General features: G+C 42.7%; 1 protein-coding gene across 3 annotated transcripts in view; it reads right to left on the bottom strand.

The window, feature by feature from the left end:
- The window catches only part of LAMA3 (laminin subunit alpha 3), a 185,984-nt gene that overhangs the window by 137,110 nt on the left and 22,351 nt on the right, over positions 1-26,523 (bottom strand). For all 3 annotated transcript variants that reach the window (XM_043539735.1, XM_043539734.1, XM_037892741.2), the window contains exons 3-7: positions 11,208-11,325; positions 10,239-10,357; positions 7,319-7,489; positions 3,757-3,854; positions 426-541 (exon numbers count right to left, since the gene is read on the bottom strand). In XM_043539735.1, coding sequence (XP_043395670.1) covers positions 426-541; positions 3,757-3,854; positions 7,319-7,489; positions 10,239-10,357; positions 11,208-11,325 — 622 coding nt within the window. The remainder of the gene's footprint in view (positions 1-425; positions 542-3,756; positions 3,855-7,318; positions 7,490-10,238; positions 10,358-11,207; positions 11,326-26,523) is intronic.

Below are 26,523 nucleotides of genomic sequence, written 5' to 3' on the forward strand. Positions count from 1 at the left end.
TTCCACTAAATGAACTTGGGGTTCACCAAAATTAGGCTTATTGTATCAGGCAAGGTAGTTCTATGGAAGTTTCCTTCTCTTCTAACCACCCCCACATCACCAGTGCTCAAAATCTAGGGGTTGGATTCAAAGCCCTACTGGGCACAATTTAGAAAAATGCTAATAAATATGTAAATGGATTCAGCCATATTCCTCCAGGGGTGCAAGATTCTGAGCAATCCAGCTAACGAGGAGGTGTGAAAGAATGGGAAGGTTTGAGGCAGTGCCAGGCACCTGCAATCTCTGTTCTGCTGGAGGCTTTGCAGCCAGTCAACACAGCTCTGCTATTTTGCATGAACATGTATGTGCTGGAAGTACCTCCCATTTGTACATCAAAATCTGTATGAATTGTCACCTTTAAATTAGCATATTTTCATGCTACTCACATTCACACTCATTTGCGTTGTTGGCAGTTGCAGGTTGCCATTGTTTCTGATTATATCCAGGGCAGCAGCGATCACAGGTTTCCCCACAAGTGTTATGCTGACATTCACACTGAAACCTGGATATTGAAAAGATTCTCGTTTAATTGAAATAGGATTTAAAACTATATATATTTTTCTTATTTTACCACAATCCAAAATTTACTTCTAACGTGAAAATGGCAAGACCAAGTGTAAAGGGGACACAATGTAACACTAAACCCTTTCACAACCATCCTAGCATTCCTCACAATAGAGTATCTCACTCACACCATTTTGTGCTTTTTAGCACAAATGATTTATAGAGGTCATTTGTAATTGGATTAAATAAACAATGGCTTAAGAAACCGTATCCTGAGAAGATATTAACCCAGGATGATATGCCATAGTTGCAAATATATCTTATTTTAGCTCTTGATCCAAGGCTCAAGCTTGCTGTCCTACACTATATCAAAATGTTTGTTACCGTTACACTCTGGACTCAATTTTTCATTATGTTTTCTTAAAAAAAATTGTTAGAGCTTTATAACCTACTATGATGGGGTGACCTTCCCACACCGGCTCTGAGAGAGTTGAATTAGGCCAGGTGAGCCTAATCAGTCAATTAAACTGAAAATAGGGGAGATGTTAGCTATGTGGAGGGTGCTAATTAGAAGGAAGCTCACCTGTGAAGGAACATATGGGGCTTCTATAAAGCCAGGCATCAGAAGTGGCAGGGAGGAAGCTGCAGTTTCTATCCCTGAGGTAAGGGAGAAGGAAGGGGAGACAGAAACCCATAAGGAAGGGTTTACCTAGTAGGCCTAAGAAAGAGGGGTCTGACTAAGAAGGTTGGTGAAGGAGAAGCTTAAAGAAGCACGGGAGGAAGTAGTCCAGGGAAGAGAGCAGTAGGGTTGCTGAACACCCGGACCTTAACTGCTCACGATAGGGCCATGGACTGGAACCCAGAGTAGAGGGCAGGCCCGGGTTCCTGGTACTGCTTGGTGCACTGAACGGGAAGACTACTTCAGTCACTGTGGGAGTAACATAGTCAGGGCTGCAAGTGTGATGACTGCCTGATGCTCCTTGAGCAGAGAGACTTTGAAAGACTCCCCTAGAAGGAGAAATCAGTATGACCTGGCTGGAGGGCTGAGTCACGAAGAAGCCGTACCACAAGAGGAGAGCTGCAATGATGGAACAGAAGAAAGGGGGGGCTGAATTGGGCAGAGCTAATCCCCAGAATTGCCAGAAGAGGGTGCCACCCTAACGGTGAGTACAGTGCACCATTTCACATATCTAAGAGCGTAACATCAACTTATTCATAAAAATAATGCAAACTAAGGACTATCAGATCATCGGAAATAACCCAAAGTATAAAAATTAACAGTCATCCTCCAAAAGGAAAAATTTTGTATTTATTTTGACTTAATCAAAGTGCCTATCTAAGGGCTCAGTCCTGTAACCACTTACTTCATAGATTTCATAGATATTTAGGTCAGAAGGGACCATTATGATCATCTATGATCAGACTCACTTCGAAGTCTGTGACAATAATGAAGAAACTTATGGAATACTTAAGGTAGTGGTTCTCAACTCTGGTCCACCGCTTGTTCAGGGAAAGCCCCTGGCGGGCTGGGCCGGTTTGTTTACCGGGCCGGTTCGCCGCTCCAGGCCAATGGGGGCTGCAGAAAGCGGCGTGGGCCAAGGGACATGCTGGCCGCCCTTCCCGCAGCCCCCATTGGCCTGGAGCGGCGAACCGCGGCCAGTGGGAGCTGCGATTGGCCGAACCTGTGGATGCGGCAGATAAACAAACCAGCCCGGCGCGCCAGGGACTTTCCCTGAACAAGCGGTGGACCAGAGTTGAGAAACACTGACTTAGTGGTATCTACACATATATATATATATATATATATATGTATATATATGTATATATGTATATATATATATATATGGAATTGTTTTTTCCCTTGCTACAGAAGGTTGTGCTTTTTCCTTGATATTACTATAGTCACCAATTCTAGTCAGAAAAGGCATCATATAGATGGTCAAGGGGATTAGTAACAGAATCTAGTGCATTTACTTTCTTGTTGGGATCTTTCAACATAATGTCCAAAAGTCCTGGTGTCTGAATCTTATCTCAGTTATTCTGCTGTAAAGCTGGAGTAATTCCACTGAGATGCTGCCCCATTATAGAATCATAAGACTGGAAGGGACCTTGAGAGGTCATCTAGTCTGGTCCCCTGCCTCATGGCAGGACTAAGTATTATATGTGGCTGTTTGATGGCTTATGTGAAATAAATTGGTGATCTCACACCAGGTTCTCGGTATCCAAAAGAGGTGAGTTTAACACAGCAGTTCCCAAACTTTTCACTAAGGTGACCCATCAACTGAAGTTATGTTCCTATGTTCAACTGCATTTTGTATTTTTTTTTTTTGTGACCCACCATTTACATATATACACCTTCTGCCTTAGCACAATCTCCACCCCCACTAATCCTGAGCCAGAGAGAAGGGCGGGGGGCAGAGGGAGAAGAAAGGGATGAGGCGGCTGGTGAGTGATTTAGTTGGATATTGGTCCTGCTTTGAGCAGGGGATTGGACTAGATGACCTCCTGAGGTCCCTTCCAACCCTGATATTCTATGATTCTATGAGCCCACCCTGCACTCCTTACACAGTGGTGGCTCCTGTCTCATGGGGCTGGGCCCAACTCTCTCCTCTTGTGTTGTGACTTGGTGCATGAAGTCACAATGCCACTCAGGTTTGGCCTGGTCACCCCTCCGTCATGATGGAGGGGCAACTGGGCAAAACCTGAGTGGCACTGCAATCCCACACACCAAATCTCAACACGTTGAGCATGGAACCGGGCCCAGCCCCCTGGAACAGGAACCGCTGCCACAGGATAAGCGCAGAGTGGGCTCACTCTCCACTACCCTCCACACCCTGGGCCTGCCCTCCACAGCAGCCCAGGAGAATGTTTATTTGCCTAGGGCCCCATGACCTTAGATCTAGAATCTTTCCACAATCCACAGGTAGGTGGAGACCCACCTTTTGGGAAATACCAGTTTAACACATTATTGAGTCTAGCAAAGCCGCATTTTAATTTTAAAAAGACCTAATGCACACTCTTTTATTGTTAAACTTAATCAACACAGAATACCTCTCAGCATATCTTCATGTATGCCTTACCACACTCTCACTTTAAAAACATTATAAAGAAAACTATAAGACATCCTTATTTTATCATTAAAAATCGTAATTTGAAAATACCTGTGCATTGGTTTATAGTCTGTGAAATTAGCATGCTGCTCAGTTTACTTACTGGTACAGGTTTTCAGCACTTTTTGCATTACAGACTTCAGCATGACCATTGCAAACACATCGTCCACCGATACTGATGTCCTTTATGCTGTAGTAATACTGTAAAACAAATCAAGAGTTATGTGTACATCTTTCCTTTGCCTGTAGGATGGCAGCCACAGTAACATCAGAAAATCATTACTATCTCATTAAATCTTGCTTATCAGAATATTAAACAAACATATCCATAAAGGGCCTGATCCAGCTTTCCTGAAGTCAACAGCCAAACTCCTACCGACATCCATGTTGCAGATCAGGCCCAGATTCATTAATCAAAGCCATTTCACACTAGCTCAGTGTTACCCACTGAATAGATACCGCACAGACAGTGGTATTTCACCATTCCCCATGCTGTCTTTATAAAGTGTCCTGGCCGATTCTAGAACCACAGCCCCTGGAAGTAATAGTTCAATCTCCATTCCCAATAAGTTGATGACCTTTCTGCTGTGTAACTGCCAACAATGGTGCCAGTTGTGATGGTGAGCTAGGATCATGCCAAGGGAACTCTAGGAACTGAACTGAGCCCACCTGCTCGCTTGCAATTATGACTGACATGACCTAGATTTGAACTAGTGACCTAGAGTTGAAAAGCTTCATATCTCACCACCACTCCCTGCAGTCATTCAGGCTGTGGCAGATAACGATTTAGTCGTTTGGACTGACAGTGTAAACACCACTATTTATAGTAACTTCTGAGTACATTTAAGAAACTTAAGAGCAGATTCTTCACTATGCTCAGCGGCAAGGGAAGGCTGCAAGGAGCCTGTTGCAGCTCCCTGATCCTCAGCTGCCTGGCCCCAGTGCACGTTAAAGGGGCAGCTCTAGTTTATGCCAGGCACAGCTGAGCTATCCTCCGCTATGTCCTCTCCTCTAGTTCACCTCACCCCGAGATGTCCTCTGCCTCTCCTTACGCCAGGAGAGGGGAGATGGCTGACAGAGAGCTCCTTGCATAGGGGTACTCCTCCATTGCCCCTCTCTGGCTGCTTGCAGGCTACTTTTTGCCACATAGGTGCAATAAATTGGCGTTAGTAGACCAGAGAATCCAGGCCATATTTTTACTTCCTGGAATAGTTCTATTTGGATGTACACATTCACATCTAATCGCATCTAATGTGGTTTATTATTATTCTTCACACACACACCCTCCCCATGCTTTCAGTGTCTTGGTCAAAATTAAAAATGGTCCCTGACACTTTCTCTGGCAGTACCTCATTGTGTGTTAGCTCCATAATGATTACTTGTAACTCAATCTCTGGTTTCTTCCTACTTTGTGGCATTACACTGGATTAACAGTATTATGCCCAAATTGTCAGAATTCAGATACCACATTGCTTGCGCTGCAGATAATTTTCAACCTTATGAAGTCAATGCATAAATTGAGGAAGTATGGCAATTCTTTGTACAGAGGGAAGGGGATGGGCTGGTTTTGTTTTGTTTATACAATAGGTTTAACACAATGACTCTCTCCTAGAATGCTGAACTACTGCTAGTTTTCAAGGGCATCTGATATGAAAAGTCTTGACACTCTCCCTGTCAGCAAGTTAATGAAACACATTACCTTATATACCCCTCCCATATGTCCTCTCACCAATCAAATTAGACTATTTGATTACATCAGGAAGAGTTCCTTAGGCTGAAGTTATGTTGTTTGGCAAGCAGCATAACAAGTACTGCATTTATTTTAGCCTGTAAGTAATATCTTAAATAAAATCCTACAGCTGCACTTAAGTCTTACATAATGTATGCTGCCAAGCAACTGGAATGGGTAAGTATTTTTTTGTTGAGGAGACCCATATGTATTTGTACAGTCCTTAGCCAAATGGCACTGACTGGAGCCTTTGGGTTCTGTTGCAGTATAATTGATAGGTAAATAACCACATTGGGTCAAGAAACTCTACAAATTCCAATGAATAGAGATTCTTATGGATTATTCCATCAAAGAGTCTGCCCCTCTCTTATTTCCCCACAGAATGGGCAGCAGCCTTCTAAGCTGTGGCACTTCCCGGGGGTACCCAGGGTTGAGACACACTTTGCTACCGTCTTCTCTTAGTGTGAGGAAACCTTGTCTGCGCCTGCCACGGGTCAGCTCCCAGCCATGGGCAATACAAACACTTCCCCCTAGACCTTGCAGGACTCCCTGTCAGCCTACAGGCCTGCAACTGGCACACCCCAACCCTCAATCCAAGCATCTCCCTCGGCCTGCAGCCCCTGGTCCACTGGACAGTCACAGTATTCACAGATTGGCTGCTTCCACAGAAGCAGTATACCCCACCTTACCAGTTTCACCTTGGATCACAGCTCTGCTAACACACAGCACTTAGATATGTTTATAGTGAAATTAAGTTCATTTAACAAAGAGAGATTCAAATAACAGCAAGCAGAAGTACTGGAAACAAATGGTTACATATGAAATAAAATCATATCACGCATTCCAGAGATTTGACATGAGTGTATCTAGTTAATTAACTCTTGTAGAATATTGCTCATCCAAAATCCTTGCAGCACTTTACAGCAAAGTTGGCTGTGACCCATCTTTCATGAAACATTTCATTATCCATCTCTTAGGGGACAAAGGGAATAGGACCTTCTGATTATGTGAAAGGTGGATCCTCCTAAAGAGCTGGAGTTGCTGGTCATGTGATCATAGAATATCAGGGTTGGAAGGGACCTCAGGAGGTCATCTAGTCCAACCCCCTGCTCAAAGCAGGACCAATCCCCAATTTTTGTCCCAGATCCCTACATGGCCCCCTCAGGGATTGAACTCACAACCCTAGATTTAGGAGGCCAATGCTCAAACCACTGAGCTATCCCTGAGAAACTGTTTTAGGCAAAGGTATCATTTGCTAGAATTCAATTTCTGGCACTAGAAAGTGTTTTTCTTTTGTTTTAAAGCATACCTTTCTCTTTTTCTCTTGCTTAGTATCACATAAATCTCTCTTGGTTAATAAACTTATTCTTAGTTTTTAATATAAACCATCTCAGTGCTGTTATATTAAAGTTAAGGCATGCATCCCCAGCTGAACTAACAGGCTGTTGTATATTCTGCCTCTCTTTGAAGACAGGGAACTTGGTTAATTTCTGTGAGTGTCCACTGAGAGCGACTGGACACTGCAGAAAGATGTCTCTGGGGAACTCAGGAACTGGGGTTCACTGGATCTTACCTGCAAGGCAAGATTTAGACTGACAGAGACTCAAGGGGTTTGCTAGCAAGGCCAACAGATTGGCATGGCAGGGAGCTGTCACACAGTTTAAGCTCCAGCAAAGCTCTTTTGCTAACACAGAGAGGTAACACAATGGCTTACAGTTCTGGGTGCCCTGAGAGCATCACACTCCCCTCTACACAAACCACACAACTCTGATCTGTCCCAACTAGCTTCCCTCTGCAAGTGGAGCTGGAGGGGATCATCAGGACCATACCCATTTTTTTTGTGGTTTTGCAAACTAAAGACATTTGTGTCATTCCATTCACTGTAATGGAATGAAGGGCAACTGTTGAACATCCATTTATGAAAAAAGTTACTTACTCTGCGGGTTACAGTGGGGTCCCGTTGAGCTTTGGCTATCAAGTGTCCAAGAAGGGTATTGGTTCTGAGGAAACGCAAGCGGATGTTTGTTGCCTTGGTAAATTCCCTAAGTATGGGAGAGTGAGTGAAGTTTTTTACTCCTGGACGACCATTTACCAAGGATACCACAATCTAATAAAAGAGCAAAGATCTTTTTGTCAAAATATAGCAAACAGTTAACATCAGCAGTGGGGAGCCATCCATAGGTTTCGATAATATAAACATCCAAAACTTTGCAGATTGCTCATTTCTAACCATGTCTAGTATTCCTGGGAGTAAGGTTACAGACTCGGGCCTCTAAATTTCAGTGAGAAGTAACTCTTCTATTTAAAACAAAATTTAAATGCTTTAAGTATATAGCATAAGTGTCTGTAAATGCTAATACAGGCCGTACTGCTCTGATTTAGCAGGATGCTCCAGCAATCATAGGTTCTATGAAAATTATGAAAATATTCACAGCAAAACCTGAATATTGAAAAAATTCCCATTCACTTCAGGCACAATTTACTCATGTTACACATCCTGGTCTTCAAGAGCTTCATGTGTCTTGAATGAATTATGTCAGAGAGTACTGAAGAGATACATGCAATTTTACAGAAAACAACAAAAACAAGTCAGTTCCTAATATATTACTAACAGCAATGATGTCCATAGGACTTTTACCTAAGTAAGAACTTCAGGATATTGCCCTTTTACCAACATGCATTCACTTTTGGGTTAACGCACAAAAATTCCTGGAATACATTTCAGTTAATAGCTACAGTGCCTGAGAGTGTGTTCATGTACTTTTGAAAGTGAGTACTTTCCTCGCTTACAGACAGCCCCACAACCTGAAGCAAATACTCACCAGCAACCACACACCACACAACAGAACCACTAACTCAGGAACCTATCCTTGCAACAAAGCCCGTTGCCAACTCTGTCCACATATCTATTCAAGGGACACCATCATAGGACCTAATCACATCAGCCACACCATCTGAGGCTCATTCACCTGCACATCTACCAATGTGATATATGCCATCATGTGCCAACAATACCCCTCTGCCATGTACATTGGCCAAACCGGACAATCTCTACGCAAAAGAATAAATGGACACAAATCAAACGCCAAGAATTGTAACATTCAAAAAACGGTCGGAGAACATTTCAACCTCCCTGGTCACTCAATTTCAGAGTAGTCGCAATTCTCCAACAAAAAAACTTCAACAACAGACTCCAACGAGAAACTGCAGAACTGGAATTAATTTGCAAACAGGACACCATTAAATTAGGCTTGAATAAAGACTGGGAGTGGATGGGTCATTACACAAAGTAAAAACTATTTCCCCATGCTAATTTTTTCCCCTACTGTTACTCACACCTTCTTGTCAACTGTTTGAAATGGGCCACCCTGATTATCACTACAAAAGGTTTTTTTTCTCCTGCTGATAATAACTCACCTTAATTGATTGGTCTCATTACAGTTGATATAGCAACACCCATTTTTTCATGTTCTCTGTATATATATATCTTCCTACTGTATTTTCCACTGCATGCATCCGATGAAGTGGGTTTTAGCCCACGAAAGCTTAGGCCCAAATAAATTTGTTAGTCTCTAAGGTCTCCTTGTTTTTTTTGTTTTTTTTTTTGCTGAGTACTCAATGTTACTTTAGAATTTCCCTCCATGCGGGAGCAGGTTCGTATAATAATTCAAAACAAATGCTTCAATGCTCTTATTATGAAAAAGAAATTGATGCCAGCATCCCAGCAATCATAAGTGAACCCTAAATTAATAAATCAGAGTGTGTGTACAACTGAGCAAAAGCTATTTATTTGTTTATAACTGAACAGATTTCAGATACAGTTTATAGTAGCCACTTGGAAACATGTAAGTACATAAGATTGGATCACTGAAGTTTCCAATTACAACACAACTCCTCTAGAAAAAGTCATACACCATTTAACAGGGGATAATGCAACAGGATTCTAAAAGAAATTAATCTGAAAATCCATAGAATTTAATAGAAAATGCTAATCTTTCTATAAGTTTTTGGACCACTCTGTAGAAATGTTCATAGACCAATATAAATCAAAACTGGAACACTGGATCTAAATCCCCAAAACTTTCAAGAAGTTTGGATCTGGATACAAGCTTCATCACAAGCCTCTTTTTGTAGTGGCATGTCACATAACATCCAATTCTAACAACCATGAATAATGAGGAAGTTTGGATTTTGATTTGACACAGGCCTCCAATAAAAGATTATGTTGGAAAGAATGATAAATGCAGCCACTAATAAACATTCATCTAAAGGGAATATAAATCATATTTCCTAGTGGTAAGAAGCATCTTGCTAAGCCAGAGCAGTATGACCTGTGTTAGCTTTTACAGACACACTTATATTATACTATAAATTTACAGCATTTTTGTTTTTTTTTAAATAGAGTTACTGCTCATTGAAATTTAGAGGTCTGATTCTGCAACCTTTACTTCCATCAGCAATTCTCACACAATTAGACCCATTACAGTCATTGTGACTACTCAGAAAACAAAGCCAAATTTTTCATACTTGGATGCCCAAAGTAAGTCACCTAAATTATATTCATGAAGCTAAACAAATGGCCTAAGTTCAGAAGTTCTGAGCACTCATTTCTCAATGGGAGTTGTGAATGTTCAGCACATCTATAAAAATTAGGACATCTTCTTAAATGCCTGAATATGGATTTACATACCTGATGGATTTACATAGACACCTACGTTTGAAAATTGGCTTAAAAATTCAGGTTTTATTGAAATAGCAAATGTTTCATAACAACATACTAATAAGCAACGACTGTATAACACTGTTTATTTCCAATGTGAAAAATTAAATTTCCCAGTCTTCTGAAAAGCACTTACCTCACCATTTTCAAGAGGCACAATTCGAGAATACTCTGTAGTGCAAATAACATCATCATCCCTCCTAATACGAGCACTAACTTTTTTTCCAAAATGTTCCAAACAGTCTGCTTTAGAATCTAGTAAAATAAGAAATCAATTTTTTTACATATTGAAACATGCATTATTGTGCTACATAAATCCATAAAGAACTATCCTCATGTTTTCTAATAGATTATCTCCCTGAATCAAATTACATCTCTGTATGAAAATAGAAATATTACTATAGAAAAATGAAAAATATTAAAAGCAAATGAACAGATTCTTCTTCACTTTCTGCCCTAAACCGTTCTTAGGGTTTGGCAATGCACTGAAACAGCTTCCACATATCACTACAAAAATGGCTGCGTTGTAGGGTGATTGTACGTGTATTCCAGTTTAGGTTTATAAAGAAGACTGGAAGCCTGGGGCGGGGGTGAAAGGCACTATTAAAAGACATGAACAAGATAAAAGGAAAAATCCCAAGGGCAGTTTTACATTTTTGCAGTACTATATTGGGTTTTAATAATGTGCTCTCTACCAGTTTAAATGAAAGTTGTCAGATTAAATCAATATGCCTTGCTTTGAAAATTTACCTCATCAAAGACTTCTCTCAGTAGAGAGAACTATATATAAAGCAGTTGCTCTTATGGCTCTTTGGAAGAAAAATTACTGGCAACAAAATCCATTTGAGTGTATGTCTCTAGGCTAATTTAAACAAAAAGATTCTAAACTTTCAAACCATGTCATGTTAATTTTGCTGATGAATGTAAGGACAGGGCTTTACGGAGGATAACTAGTTAACACTTATACCAGACCCCTTCCAAACGCATCTCATGTTACCATACTTTATTCAGGGAAACCACTAGGTTGATTTTTTGTTTCTAAATTCTACAAATGATTAAAGCCTCTCTCCTATAAAACTGCAGGGCTGCAAGAATCAATACTCACAAGCAAAATACTGCCAAGGTGCATAGGTTCTTCCAAAGTCCACTGATCTTTCTAACACCCAGAGATCTGGGCGAGGAGAATTTGCAAACTTGATAAGGATGTAAGCCACATGGAAGAGCTGGTAACAAAATATACATACATTAACATAAGTAATGCTGGAAGTAAACAGCAAAGCTTGTTAAGTTGTGTAAAATCAAGTAAATAGAACTAACATTCATTAACAACTTGTCTTTGTAGAACAGCAAGACAGTAAATTGTTTTCCAGTTCAGTGCCCACAAAAACAACAGGGCAGATTCTCAGCTGGTGAGTTCAGTGGAGCTATACCACTTGGCACTATGGCCCAACACACTGAAAAATCTGCAGTGTGATTATGCTAAATGCCATCTTTTCTATATCAAAGTAGCTCAGTCTAGTATATGCTTAACTACATGGATGTGTTAGAGTAATAGAATTCAACAGTGAAAGACTGGAGATTCAATTAATTAATGAATAGAGTCACAAAATAATCACAGTGCCCCATTCTGATTATCCCATTGCAATACTTGTGTCACTGACACTCAACATCATCATGATACAGTCAAGCAAAGTCACAATGAAATCCTTAAAAAACAATGTCAAAACACCTTCTCTCACTTACTTTGTAGCTCTCTCTAGCTCCACTCGATGATGAAGGGACTGTCCAGTCTTCTCACTACACTGACACATCTGGGTAATTTGTGCCATGGTAAACCTTACAACTTGCAGAAGTAAGTCTTCCCACAGCCATGTGTGTATCAAGGTACACAGGGAGCAGTCATGTGAATGACATTCCACTTACTCTGAGACCAAAGACAGTTTGAAGAGCTCCTAATAGAGCCTAGTCTCCTCCCCAGACCTCAAGGGGCCTCCTGCATCTTTGTAAACACATGTAGTGTATTAGACCACAGAAGGCTTTAAAAAAAAAAAATGTACTCCCAAACACTATAGCAAGAACAGATTTTACCAAAAAACAAGAAACCTAACTGTAAGCACTTTGGAGGAAATGAAGCAATTCCTGGGAAAGCCAAATGACATGAAACTTCAAACATCAAGACTTTACAGTAGACAACAGACTAAATATGAGATGTCTTCATTTATTTCAAAGGTTAAAGTAAAATACAAAGTACTTCATATTATGGACATGAAATTTGTCAATAAAAAACTACAAACAGAAGATTAAGGCCTGAGACCTCTTTTAAAGGAAAACACCATTTAAATGCTACTGTCAAGACTGTACATATCTTTCCACGCTACTTTAAGGAAAACTCCACCGTCACATACGTAAATTAAGCTTTGCAACCGACTTTGCAAACAAGTGCATGACCAAGTGCTCTCTACACTAGTGCAGAGTGAACAGGTGACAGGTGTAAAATGCTACCAATCCAAAATGGTAACTTATTGTACCCACTTTGAACAGGTGTAACTGACCACACAAGGTGCAGGACAATGGAGAACTGGATCTTACATACAACTGAAAGAATAATTAACAAAGAGGAAGCTACTACCTTGACAATAGCATGACACACAGAAAATGAATCTCAGCATTTGAATGCCCTAAGAAAAAGCAAGAGATTTTCAAAAGATGCCATATGGTAATGTCTTTTTTTAATTTAATAAAAAAATACACTGCTGTTAAATAAAATGATTGTAAAGATGAGTTTGATTACTTTTCATTACAAATTATACCGTTTAAGTGCCTTTTGCATTTCTCATAAATTCAAACAATGAGTTGTGTTTGCTGTTCCTCAGACTACACCATCAGCCTCCACCTCCTGCTGGGAAAATAACAATACAATGGCAGCTGTAACTGAAACACAACAGTGACATTCATAATGAAATACTAAGTCAGGGGTGGGCAAACATTTTGAGCCGAGGGCCACATTTGGGTGGGGAAATTGCATGCAGGGCCATGAATGTAGGGCTGGGGCAGAGGGTTGGGGTGTGGGAGGGAGTACGGGGTGTGGGAAGGTGTGCGGTATGCAGGAAGGGGCTCAGGGTAAGGGTTTGGGATGGAGGAGGGGTGCGGGATGTACGAGGGGGCTCAGGGTTGGGTTGCAGGAGGGGGCATGGAGTGCAGGAGGGGGCTCAGAGCAGGGGGTTGGAGTGCAGGGAGGGGTGCAGAGTGCGAGAGGGGGCTCAGGGCAGGGGGTTGGGGTGCAGGAGCGGTGTGGGGTGCAGCAGGGGGCTCAGGGCAGGGGTTTAGGGTGCAGGAGGGGGATCAGGGCAGGAAGCTGGGGTGCAGGGTGCAGGAGGGGTTTGGTGTGCGGGCTCCGGCCCAGCACCGCTTACCTGGAGCAGCTCTGGGGTGGCAGCGGCGCCGTACCACTAAGGCAGGCTCCCTGCCTGTCCTGGCCCTGCGCCCCTCACGGAGTCGGCTGGCACCACATCCCTGTGGCACCTAGGGCGGGGGAGGGCAGAGGGCTCCGCGTGCTGCCCTCACCTGTGGGTTCCACACCTGAAGCTCCCATTGGTAGCAGTTCCCCGTTCCTGGCCAATGGGGGCTTCGGGTGTGGAACCCACAAGTGAGGGCAGCACGCGGAGCCCGCTGTCCCTGTCCCTGCCACCGCCCCCCCCCAGGGGCCACAGAGACATGATGCCGTCCACTTCCGGGAGCGGCACGGAGCCCACAGCACCACGGGGTTGGCAATCCCGCAGGCCAGATCCAAAGCCCTGAGGGGCCAGATCCAGCCCGTGGGCTGTAGTTTGCCCACCCCTGTACTAAGGCCTGAATTCAGCATGGGATGTAAGCATGTGTCTATCTTGATGTCAACAGGACTATTCACATGGTTAAGACAGACCCATGCTGTGCTTAATTTATGCCAGTGCTTGCCAGGACTCAGCCACAGCATCTCTAGGTTTGGCAGTTCATAGCCCCAGCAGCACCTGGGCCTTGCTGCATCAGTTATGAAAGTAATACAATTGCAATAGCTCCAGCACCTAATTACTTGAGCCCCGGCACCTATTTCATTACAAATTAAGCACTGGATCCATGCTTCAGTGCCTTGCTGAAGTGAGGCCTAAAACAGCAACTGTTATTTCTAAAAACAATTTTGAAAGTTCAATTTAATTATATATTCTCAATTTAATTATATATTCAAACATTTAACTATCTAAGTTCCTGATCCCATTGACTTCAACAGAAGAAGGATCAGGCCATAAGATATAATACCTAATCAGTACAGCTTTCCTTAAACCAGTGGTTCTCAACTCTGGAAGGATGGCCAGCACGTCCCTCGGCCAATGCCACTTTCTGCAGCCCCCATTGGCCTGGAGCAGCGAACCACGGCCAGTGGGAGCCGCGATCAGCCGAACCTGCAGACGCGGCAGGTAAACAAACTGGCCCGGTGCGCCAGGGGCTTTCCCAGAACAAGCGGTGGACCAGAGTTGAGAACCACTGCCTTAAGTAAACAACTTTCCTTCAAGTTCCAAAAATTATTTCTTTTGCTTCTTTGTAAGACAAATTTCTGTCATTACAAGAAAAAAAATTCCAATCTGAACTACTCAGAATCTTATCAACAATGACCCTTTTCCTGATAAAGTTTCATACCAAAAGTTATCAGTTTCAGCTTCAGAAAGAAAACTCAAAAGATTATTGGATCCAAAAAAACTTATTGAATTTGTTAAATAAATCAAGAGACAGAACATGATTAAAACAGAAATTATATTTTAAGAGATTTTTTCCCCTCAAAGCTTCTATATTTTATGTCACTTTTCCAGATACTATGTGCTGCCTTTGAAGTAACAGAACGTCTGCACAAAATCCAAATACATAGCAGGTGAAAACATGCCACTGTATAATTTCTCTATATCTATTAAGACATGCTGCCAAAGAGAGATAATTTAAGATCACCATAGATTGAATGAATTTCTAATCTTTCAACATCTACTACTTGGAAAATTCCACATTAAAATGCTACCTATAACTTCCATGTCTAGTGGTTTGTTCTGAAACCACACACACAAAAAGTTGCATTAAAGTGGTCAAACGAGCCAGCTAAAATCATTTCTGATACCCATAAGCTATCTGCTATAGAAAAGTACGCTTGAAAAGAGGATGCATGTTTATTGAGTAGTGAATGTGTGAGGTTACTGACAAATAGTTTGAGCTTCTTTCAATTTAAGACAGGCAATGTGTCCATATCAATATGGGAGGACAAGGATTACAATGATATGATCAGTAGTGGCAAGAACCCATCTGGAGGTTCTAATTCATATCTGAATATAGGCAAATCCTATAGAAATGAGTTTCTAGGGAGGGATTTAAATGAAAAGTTGGGGAATGGATTAAAAATCTGTATGATTCAAGCCACTGGATAAACGCAAAGGATTATTATTCGCAAAAAGAAAAGGAGTACTTGTGGCACCTTAGAGACTAACAAATTTATTTGAGCATAAGCTTTCGTGAGCTACAGCTCACTTCATCGGATGCATGCAGTACAAAATACAGTGGGGAGATTTTATATACACAGAGAACATGAAACAATGGGTGTTACCATACACACTGTAACGAGAGTGATCAGGTAAGGTGAGCTATTACCAGCAGGAGAGAAAAAAAACCTTTTGTAGTGATAATCAAGGTGGGCCATTTCCAGCAGTTAATAAGAATGTGTGAGGAACAGTGGGGAGTGGGCAGGGAATAAACATGAGGAAATAGTTTAACTTTGTGTAATGACACAATTCACTCCCAGTCTTTATTCAAGCCTAATTTAATTGTGTCCAGTTTGCAAATTAATTCCAATTCAGCAGTCTCTCGCTGGAGTCTGTTTTTGAAGTTTTTTTGTTGAAGAATTGCAACTTTTAGGTCTGTAATCGAATGACCAAAGAGATTGAAGTGTTCTCCCACTGGTTTTTGAATGTTATAATTCTTGACATCTTATTTGTGTCCATTTATTCTTTTACGTAGAGACTGTCCAGTCTGGCCAATGTACATGGCAGAGGGCATTGCTGGCACAAGATGGCATATATCACATTGGTAGATGTGCAGGTGAACGAACCTCTGATAGTGTGGCTGATGTGATTAGGCCCTATGATGGTGTCCCCTGAATAGATATGTGGACACAGTTGGCAACAGGTTTGTTGCAAGGATAGGTTCCTGGGTTAGTGTTTTTGTTGTGTGATGTGTAGTTGCTGGTGAGTATTTGCTTCAGGTTGGGGGGCTGTCTGTAAGCAAGGACTGGCCTGTCTCCCAAGATCTGTGAGAGTGATGGGTCGTCCTTCAGGATAGGTTGTAGATACTTGATGATGCGTTGGAGAGGTTTTAGTTGGGGGCTGAAGCTGATGGCTAGTGGCATTCTGTTATTTTCTTTGTTGGGCCTGTCCTGTAGTCGGTAACTTCTGGGTACTCTTCTGGCTCTGTCAATCTGTTTCTTCACTTCAGCAGGTGGGTATTGTAGTTGTAAGAAAGCTTGATAGAGATCTTGTAGGTGTTTGTCTCTGTCTGAGGGGTTGGAGCAAATGCTGTTGTATCGTAGAGCTTGGCTGTAGAGAATGGATCATGTGGTGTGGTCTGGATGAAGCTGGAGGCATGTAGGTAAGCATAGCGGTCAGTAGGTTTCTGGTATAGGGTGGTGTTTATGTGACCATCGCTTATTAGCACCATAATGTCCAGGAAATGGATCTCTTGTGTGGACTGGTCCAGCTGAGGTTGATGGTGGGATGGAAATTGTTGAAATCATGGTGGAATTCCTCAAGGGCTTCTTTTCCATGGGTCCAGATGATGAAGATGTCATCAATGTAGCGCAAGTAGAGTAGGGGCATTAGGGGACGAGAGCTGAGGAAGTGTTGTTCTTCGTCAGCCATAAAAATGTTGGCATACTGTGGGGCCATGCGGGTACCCATAGCAGTGGCGCTGATTTGAAGGCATACATTGTCCCCAAATGTGAAATAGTTATGGGTGAGGACAAAGACACAAAGTTCAGCCACCAGGTTTGCCGTGACATTATCGGGGATACTGTTCCTGACGGCTTGTAGTCCATCTTTATGTGGAATGTTTGTGTAGAGGGCTTCTACATCCATAGTGGCTAGGATGGTGTTTTCAGGAAGATCACCGATGAATTGTAGTTTCCTCGGGAAGTCAGTGGTGTCTCGAAGACAGCTGGGAGTGCTGGTAACGTAGGGCCTGAGGAGGGAGTTTACATAGCCAGACAATCCTGCTGTCAGGGTGCCAATGCCTGAGATGATGGAGCATCCAGGATTTCCAGGTTTATGAATTTTAGGTAGCTGATAGAATACCCCTGGTCGGGGTTCTAGGGATGTGTCTGTGCGGATTTGTTCTTGTGCTTTTTCAGGGAGTTTCTTGAACAGATGGTATAGTTTCTTTTGGTAACCCGCAGTGGGATCAGAGGGTAATGGCTTGTAGAATGTGGTGTTGGAGAGCTGCCTAGCAGCCTCTTGTTCATATTCTGACCTATTCATGATGACGACAGCACCTCCTTTGTCAGCCTTTTTTATTATGATGTCAGAGTTGTTTCTGAGGCTGTGGATAGCATTGTGTTCTTCACGGCTGAGGTTATGGGGCAAGTGATGCTGCTTTTCCACAATTTCAGCCCATGCACGTTGGCGGAAGCACTCTGTGTAGAAGTCCAGTCTGTTGTTTCGACCTTCAGGAGGAGTCCACCCAGAATCCTTCTTTTTATAGTGTTGGTAGAAAGGTCTCTGTGGGTTAGTAAGTTGTTCAGAGGTGTGTTGGAAATATTCCTTGAGTCCGAGACGTCGAAAATAGGTTTCTAGGTCACCACAGAATTGTATCATGTTCGTGGGGGTGGAGGGGCAGAAGGAGAGGCCCCGAGATAGGACAGATTCTTCTGCTGGGCTAAGAATATAGCTGGATAGATTAACAATATTGCTGGGTGGGTTAAAAGAACTACTGTTGTGGCCCCTTGTGGCATGTAGTAGTTTAGATAGTTTACTGTCCTTTTTCTTTTGTAGAGAAGCAAAGTGTGTGTTGTAAATGGCTTGTCTGGTTTTTGTAAAGTCCAGCCATGAGGAAGTTTGTGTGGAAGGTTGGTTTTTTATGAGAGTATCCAGTTTGGAGAGCTCATTCTTAATCTTTCTCTGTTTGCTGTAAAGGATGTTGATCAGGTGGTTCCGCAGTTTCTTTGAGAGCGTGTGGCACAAGCTGTCAGCATAGTCTGTGTGGTATGTAGATTGTAATGGATTTTTTACCTTCAGTCCTTTTGGTACAATGTCCATTTGTTTGCATTTGGAAAGGAAGATGATGTCTCTCTGTATCTGTACGAGTTTTTTCATGAAGTTGATAATTATTATTATTAATTATTATATTATTTTATTACTGATAAAGTCTAAATAAAATATATGGAAAAGGCTTTAATCATTCAAAATCTTCACATTCCAAAGATCAGTAGTGGCAAGACGAGGACTTTGAGAATGAGTTCCATGCACGGGGTTCCCATGGTAATAGACCCAGAATGGGAGAAGGTAAGAAAGGGGTATCAAGTAGGGTTGCCAAGTTTCTATTTGCAGAAAACCAAAACACCCTTGCCCCACCCCATGCCCTGCCCCTTCTCCAAGGCCCTGCCCCCTGCTCACTCCATCCCCCCTCCCTCCATTGCTCACTCTCCCCAACCCTTGCTCACTCGCTCATTTTCATGAGGCTGGGGCAGGGGATTGAGGTGCGAGAGGGGGTGACGGCTCCAGCTGCGAGTGCGGGCTCTGAGGTGGGGCCATCTTCTGACTTCATCTTTTTTTCCTTTGAAACTTCAGCAGAGGCTCTCCCAAGATCCACTTGCACATTGAAACACATTGGCAGAAAGGAAGGCCTGAAGTGCATGCACAATGGTGCGTTTTTATGTGCAATTACTGCAGCTGCATGTGTAAATCAGGTGACAACATGCATAAACTGCTTACTGAGGCACCGAACTAGTCATTTGCTCTTTCGGTCTCATAGGTTACTCAAAAAATTGCATTGCTCTGTCTGGAAGCACAGCACTTAATGTGAGTGGGATACCTGCTACTCTCTGTTACCGGTGGCGCTGTCAGCCACTCATAATATAAAGTCAGGCGCAAAACAAGCTTAGATTCCAATTCAGCAAAAACCCTTGCATATGTGCTTAACTCTACACATGGGTACAGTCCTAATGACGTTAATGGGACTTCTCAAGTTCACAGCGTTAAGTATGTGCGGGTATACACAACTGGGGCCTTATTGACCATACGTTGCTTCAGTATCTTATACTTTAAATTTGTCGCATACATCTCCTTGCCCTTTCTCCCTTAATAGAAAACTAAACCAAATGTTTTGTTCACTTGATGCTGAAAACAAACTATTATGTAACAAAAATGTGGTATAAACCAAATGAGCATTTTGCCTGTGTACAAAGAAAAGTTTAACAAGTGTTTTCTTTTAACTTAGTTCAGAAACTAGTTTCTTTTAAAACTGGTTTTAAACACTAATTTATCTTTCAATAGGAATAAAAACTGTGGGAGCCTAGTATGCAGTCTGCATAATAGCAGGAATAAAACTAATTTCAACCAGGAATGCTGGTGTTAGATGTCTAATTTCCAGCTATCAAGATAAGAATCCGACAGTGTGCTTAGATTTATGTAACATAATATATACAATTCATATAATCTAATTGAGAAGAAAAATATACTATGTACTATTGAGGACCTAAACCTGGCTAATTTGTCAATCTAACTGCAATTGTTCTTGTAATCTTTTCAGCTATTTGTTATTATTTGTTGAGTGATGACTATTGTGCTTAGCATTGTACATTATGCAAAAAGACAACAGGATACCTACCCTGCTCATACAAAATAATGGCCCAATCCTACAAATACTGACTACAAAGAGTAGTAGAAACTCCTTACCAGCAGACACATGATCTAATTTTATTTGTTACCTATAGAATGTGAGAGAGGGAAGAGAGTATGAAGATTTTCTACACATATAGTAACCTACCCAGATAAGGGCCCAATCCTGAAAAATGATGAGCACCTTTTGGGAGGTGCTGAGTGCCCTCAATAACCAACAAGAATTGATGCCCTAATTCAGCAAAGCACTTAAGTACATATTAAGTACCAAGCACATCCTAGTCTCATTGATTTGAATGGGTGTTAGGCACATGATTGCCTGTAAGCGTGTTCGTAAGTGCTTTGCTGAATTAGGGCCTCCAGCACCACCCAGGAATCAGTCTAAGATAAGACCCTAAAATGAGCAATTATTTTAAATTAGTCAATTTATGATCCCATGCATTTTGGTTACTGTTGCCAAATCCTGTGATATTGATATAAATTAAACTTCTGGTTTCTTCAGGGATGGAATCAAGATTATTTCCATCATTCTTTGTTAACATCTCAGCAAGACCTAAGAGCCACCACAGTTATCTAAAGGAGTAATTACCATTGCTGGAAATTATTATTTGCTAAATCCCAAGCCACAAATTTTGCATCTGAAACTACAGTACAAAAAAGCCAACCCCAGGCAAGCTGAACCAGGTTTCTTACCACATTTGCTTACCCAGAAATGATGAATTCTAAAACTCAAGTTCCATCTGCCAAAACCAAAAGAAGAGATCATTCTTCCCATTAAAATTCAAGTACCCACTTGTGTTTACATTTACAAGACTTAATATGCTTTCAACGTTCATGTCATTTTAATACTAGCCACTGATGCTAGACCAATACAGAGATCCGCAAGTAGAAGCAGCTGCCGCACAAATTGCTTTGGGTTTAAAGCCCCTTTCAGGTAATGGTGTAGATAATGAAGTCAGTGATTGTAAATAACAGCTCCTTACTCCTGCAAAGAACTACAGCACAATAATGTCTTTTTTTATTTCATTGTTTGCATTCAGTGTTTGTAAAATGTGCCTCACTGACAGCACTAGAGATTCCAATCCTTTGTTCACTGAACAGGAATGGTATCCCACCAGTAGTGTAAGGTTCCCCATACTTCTTGGCCAATGAGCCTTCTCCATGTTCCGGAAGAAACACTTCCAGAGGTGAAAGGGTAGTTCAATATCCAGGCCCATTCAGCCGTTGGTCTTTCTGTTGAGACAGTTGACAATTGTGCCATTTAGTGACTGTTATAACTATGTAGTTTTTTCATATAGTCACTTTTCCATTGGAAACTGGACTGAGACCAAACTCAATGTACATAATAATTCTTACATATTGACTATTTGTTCACAGAACAGCAAAGCTATTCATATGAGTAAGGATTTGTGGGACTGAGCCCACAGGCAGGAGATAAAACAAATCCTTTTATGAGGGCTCAAATCTGGAGGGACAGGGAGAATGGCAGCGTTGTCAACACTGACAGAAAGCAGGGGGGAGGAGGAGGTTTGGCAGGAAAGATCAGGGGTTCCATTTTGACCCTGTTAATTTTAAGATGACAGTGAAATATTCAGGAGGAGATGTCAGTGAGACATATTGAGATGTAGGACTGGACAGAAAGCAGGAGTGGAGACTAGAGGTACAGCTATGAGTCATCATCTTAAAGATGGTAATTAAAGCCATTTGGGTGAATGAGATCCAATGGAGAACAGGAGGGGATGAATGACAGGGCTCAGTACGACCCATACAGAGAGTCAAAGTAAAGGAAGTCCTTCTAGAAAGGATGCTGGAGGAGCCACCTAATAGTTAGGAGGAGTCGGAGAACAGAAGACGGCAAGGACATGAAAGCAGAGGGAGAACAAGATTTCAAGAAGTGTGTGATCGTCATGATGCATGTATTCAAAAATGTCTTTCTGTATATTTTACATGAGAACAATCTCATATCTGCCAACATACATATTTAATGCAAGTGCCAGCAGACAGATTTATACAACCATGAGAAAACAAACAGTAATGAAATATTAGAACAGTTAATGAGATTTTATAATTAAAGTTTTATTGCTTTTAGAAAAAATAAAACCAGCTCCACCTTCAAAGATAGTATTTGAGTAAGAGAGGGTATATTTACATTGATTTATAACTGGTAATTCAGTGCAGCATCTGATGTTTATAGTCTTAGTGTGGAATCCATGAAGTCACTTGGATGCCTAAACCCATATTTAGATGCCTAAGTCCCACACTGAGATGCGCAAAATTCCCACTGAACACTGTAAGCGCCTAAACTCACTTGGCACTTAAGTTTTTCAAAATAAAAGTTCCCTGGGTGCCTGAGTTTCTGCCTCTGGGCATGCGCACTGCTGCCTCGCTTTAGGCATCTGGGTCCCTATCTCTCATCTAGGCCCAGGAGTGATTCACAGACCAGGAGAAGGAAGACAGGCGTTCAACCACCTAACTTGCCCACGGAGCTTATCAGGTGGACATGCTTAGAAGGCACTGTCCAGACTGGACTCCATTCAAAATCCAGCCAGAGGAGGAGCTGGTGCCACCACCCACCTTATAACTTTTAGCCCAGTGGTTCACAGGAGCTGGCTTCCTCTGGGTCCCGGGGGTGCTCAACCCCTAGTTCCACCCCAGGCCCTGTCCGCACTGACCCCTTCTCCCAAGCCCCCACCCCACCTCTTCCCACTCTGCCCCACCACTTCCTGTCCTCACTCCACCCCAGGCCCACCCCTACCCCACCCCTTCTCCCAAGCTCCCACCCCCACTACACCCTGCCTCTTCCCACCCAGTTCTGCCCCCTCCCCCGAGCACGCCCCGGCCCCGCTCCTACCCCTCCCCCCCCCCAGTGCCTCCTGCACTCCGCAGAACAGCTGATTGTGGTGGGTGAGAGGTGCTGGGAGGGAGGGGGAGGAGTTGAGTGGTGGGGCCGCTGGTGGATAGGAGGTGCTGGGGAGGAGGGAAGGAGCTGGTTGCCAGTGGGTGCTAAGCACCCACTAATGTTTTTAGTGGGTGCTTAGGGCTGGAGCACCCACAGAGTTGGTGCCTATGTAGTGGTAAGAGTATTCATCTGGGATGTCAGAGACCCCACTTTCAATTCTCCCCTCCCGCGCAGAGCGGGAGAAAGGATTGGAAGTGGGGCCTTCCACCTCTCAGGAGAGTGCTCTGACCACTGAGCTATTCTGATATGGGTCTCCATCAGTCTTACCTGTTGAAGCTGTTGCACTGTGGATAAACAAATAATGAAAGAAGGATTGGAGCAGAGGCATCTGACCCAGGGTCTCCCGTTCTCCAGCTGGGTGCCCTACCCACTGAACTACAGGGTCTCTCTCTCTCTCTTTGGCTCAATCACTCTTTATTTATTTATCCGGTGGAACAGCTTCAACAGGAGAGACTGAAGGAGCCCCACAGCACAATATCCCATAGTTCAACATTTAGAGCACTAGTCTGACAGGTGGGAGACTTCATTTCCAATCCTTTCTCCCCATCCTGGATCTCCCACTCCCGGGTAAGAGTTCTAACAACTTGGCTAAGAGTTATAAGGTGGGTGACACCATCACCAGCCATTTTGCGTGGAGCAGGACAGGTGCCTAACTCATGTCCAAAAGAAATTATGTAGGCACCTAAGCCAGGAGAGGGGTTTCTGTTCATGGATCATTAGCAGAGCTAAGCGCCTATCTCTGAGAAAGGAGCGGGACTTATCATACCTTTGTCTCTCATGGACTAGCATAGGCAGGGAGCCATCTAGTATGGTAGCTTTTGTGGATCATGTTCTTAGCTGCCTATCTATCCCCATTCATTGTAGGGGGAGCCTAGGTTCCTAAGTCAGCTTTGTGGATCACTATGCTGTTCCTTTGATTTTCTAGGCACCTAAAAGCTAGGTGCTTATAACACTCAACATTGCAATGTCTAAGTCTCTTCGGGGATTCTATCCTTATGAAGTAATAAATGGACCGTTCATTATCAGATAGTATCTTTAGATAGTCAGTCTGTTTATTTATATTATAATGCTAAGTTGAACTAGAGCTCATGACTGGTAATGCTATTACTGTAGTACAATCAAATATTGTGATGTGATCCCAGCAGAATGTTCAAGCTAAGTACAGAAGAATCTCAAAGACAGGAACACCAGAGTTACAGACTTACCAGTCAACTGGACACCCTGTGGAACTGGAAGTAATCTATCAGACAGCAGCGCAGACAAAAAAAGCCTGCAAATACTGTACAATACTGCCTGGGGGGTTTAGCCCTGGGGCTCAAGGCTTCAGCCACAGGAGGGTTGGGACTGCACCCGGAGTGTGGGGGAGGGATCAGTACTCTGGGCGGGGGAGGGGGGAAGGCGGCGCGGGGATTCTGACCATCAGGAGCACCAGGGCTCAGAGCTTCAGACGGGGGGAGCGCTAGGGCTTTAGGCTTCAGTCCCACGGCTCCACTCCCAGCTTCAGCACTGCAGGGGGCACGGGTGTGCCAGGGCTCAAGCGCCGGTTTCAGCCCCAGCACTCCCGCACCCATAGCTAAAGCCCTGAGCCCCGGCACCCCTACCCCCCACCCTCCACTGCTAGGCTGAAACTGGGAGTGAAGCAGCAGGGCTGAAGCCCCTGTACCCCCGCCCAGGTCTAAAGGCCTGAGCCCTGGTGCTCCCATGGAGCAGAAGCCCTGAGCCCCCCACCCAGTGCCCTGGCGTCCCAGTATCAGAAGCCCCGACTCCCCCCACCCTGTGGCTGCAGTGAGAGGCACAGGATGGGAAAGTTTGTATGATCTTTTCTGCCTAATTGCTGTGGTACTGCTGAGGAAGTGATATACAGCCCTGCTTCCAGGTCCCCAAAGTCCCCAATTCTTTTCCATGAGGATCCCAACCCCAGAGAGAGCCAGCCAAAGGGACAATGCTACACAGAAACCTCTACATGTGGGTCTGTGAGAAAGCAATGTAGCCCATTATGTCAATCTGAAAATCCCCCTGCAGGTTCAAGAGAATATAATACTATTCTTCAACTGCTGTCCTAATGTTATATATAGAACTCATCTGCGCTCTTCAAGAGCTGCTGCACACCACACCAGAGCTAGCTGCACTTCCATGGTGAGTGAATTGATTCCTGAATATCCCTTACTCATTTCACAGAGAAGTTTTTTGTGATGCTTAATTATTTAAAAATGCTTTAAAATCTTCACTTGCAAAGTGCTATAGATGTGACAATTATTATTTTTTGTGAATTGAATCTTACAGTCATCGACCAGGCAAATCTCCAATGGGAGCTTCGCCTGGGAAAAAAGACTGCAAGACTGGACACTTATTTTACACAGAGCTCTGTGTAAGCTCAAAAGCTTGTCTCTCTTACCCACAGAAGTTGGTCCATCCACATTGCCTTTCTAATACCCAGGGACCAACACAGCTACAACACTGCAAACTACTAATATAAAAAGTGTCAGATTTATGAGAAGAGATTTAAGAGAAGAGATTTTAAATCACAACATGTAACTAGACAGCTGATTAATAGTCTCAGCAGAGCCTTGCTAATTTGAGCACATAAAGGGTTAGTCATAGAGGACAGATTCAACCCACAAAAAGTGCCTAGTGTAAAAGCACTTCACACTATTTGCCAAGTTGTGAGTAATGTTTAAATATTTTAAAACCTTCATTATCGTCAGAACTTGTAAAAACCTCAAGTCTTCCAAAGATCATACCACTGGCTTAAGGTTCTTGGTTGGTTTGAGGGAGGTGTGAATACTAATTAACATTAAATTTAGCTGTAAAACTGGATAAAAGCAAGATCACAGTGTAAACCAAGAGCTGAATCTCAGTTGCTGAGCTTTTCTGCTTGTGGTTGCGTAATCTTGGGCAAGAGCTCTCTGTGCCTCAGTTTCCCTTTTTTTAGAAAATAAGGACCATAATAGTTTATAGAGGTGATGTGAGGTTAATTCAATAATATTTGTGAGGTGCTCACATACTAAAGGGATTCATACCATAGAAAGTAAATACATAACTACTGTATTGCAACACAGTTACTTGGAGAGATTTCGTAACCATTTTCATGGTGCTGTTGGTCTATTTACATCCCATATAAGGTACAGATGTGATAATGGAAAAATAAAATCTGAAAAATGTTTTCCTGATCTGAAGGCAAGCAGGGACCTGATCCCTGTTGCTAGATGAGGGCATCACGTTTGCTGAAGCAATTAGTTTCACCAAGTACTTTAGGGCTATGCTCTCCGCTCATTGGAGAGGCCTGTTACACAGCAGGTTGCCATGCAGTGATTTTCTGGAAAGTACTCAAGAATAAAAAATCCAAGTCCAACATGCAAGATGAAAATTCTTCACTTTTATGAGAATTTATTTCGTGAGATGCCAAATGCTCCAGCAATACAGCACTAAAAAAACAAACAAACAGTAAACTGCATTGTGCTCAATCTTTTTCTTGGAGATTCAGGTCCACCACAAATCATTTCTCCTCATATGTTCTATGCTGTTCTGACCTTTTACTTTGGGGAGATGACTGTGTCTGTGTACAT

Source organism: Chelonia mydas, chromosome 2 (genome assembly GCF_015237465.2).
Source record: "Chelonia mydas isolate rCheMyd1 chromosome 2, rCheMyd1.pri.v2, whole genome shotgun sequence".
Taxonomy (NCBI): domain Eukaryota; kingdom Metazoa; phylum Chordata; order Testudines; family Cheloniidae; genus Chelonia; species Chelonia mydas.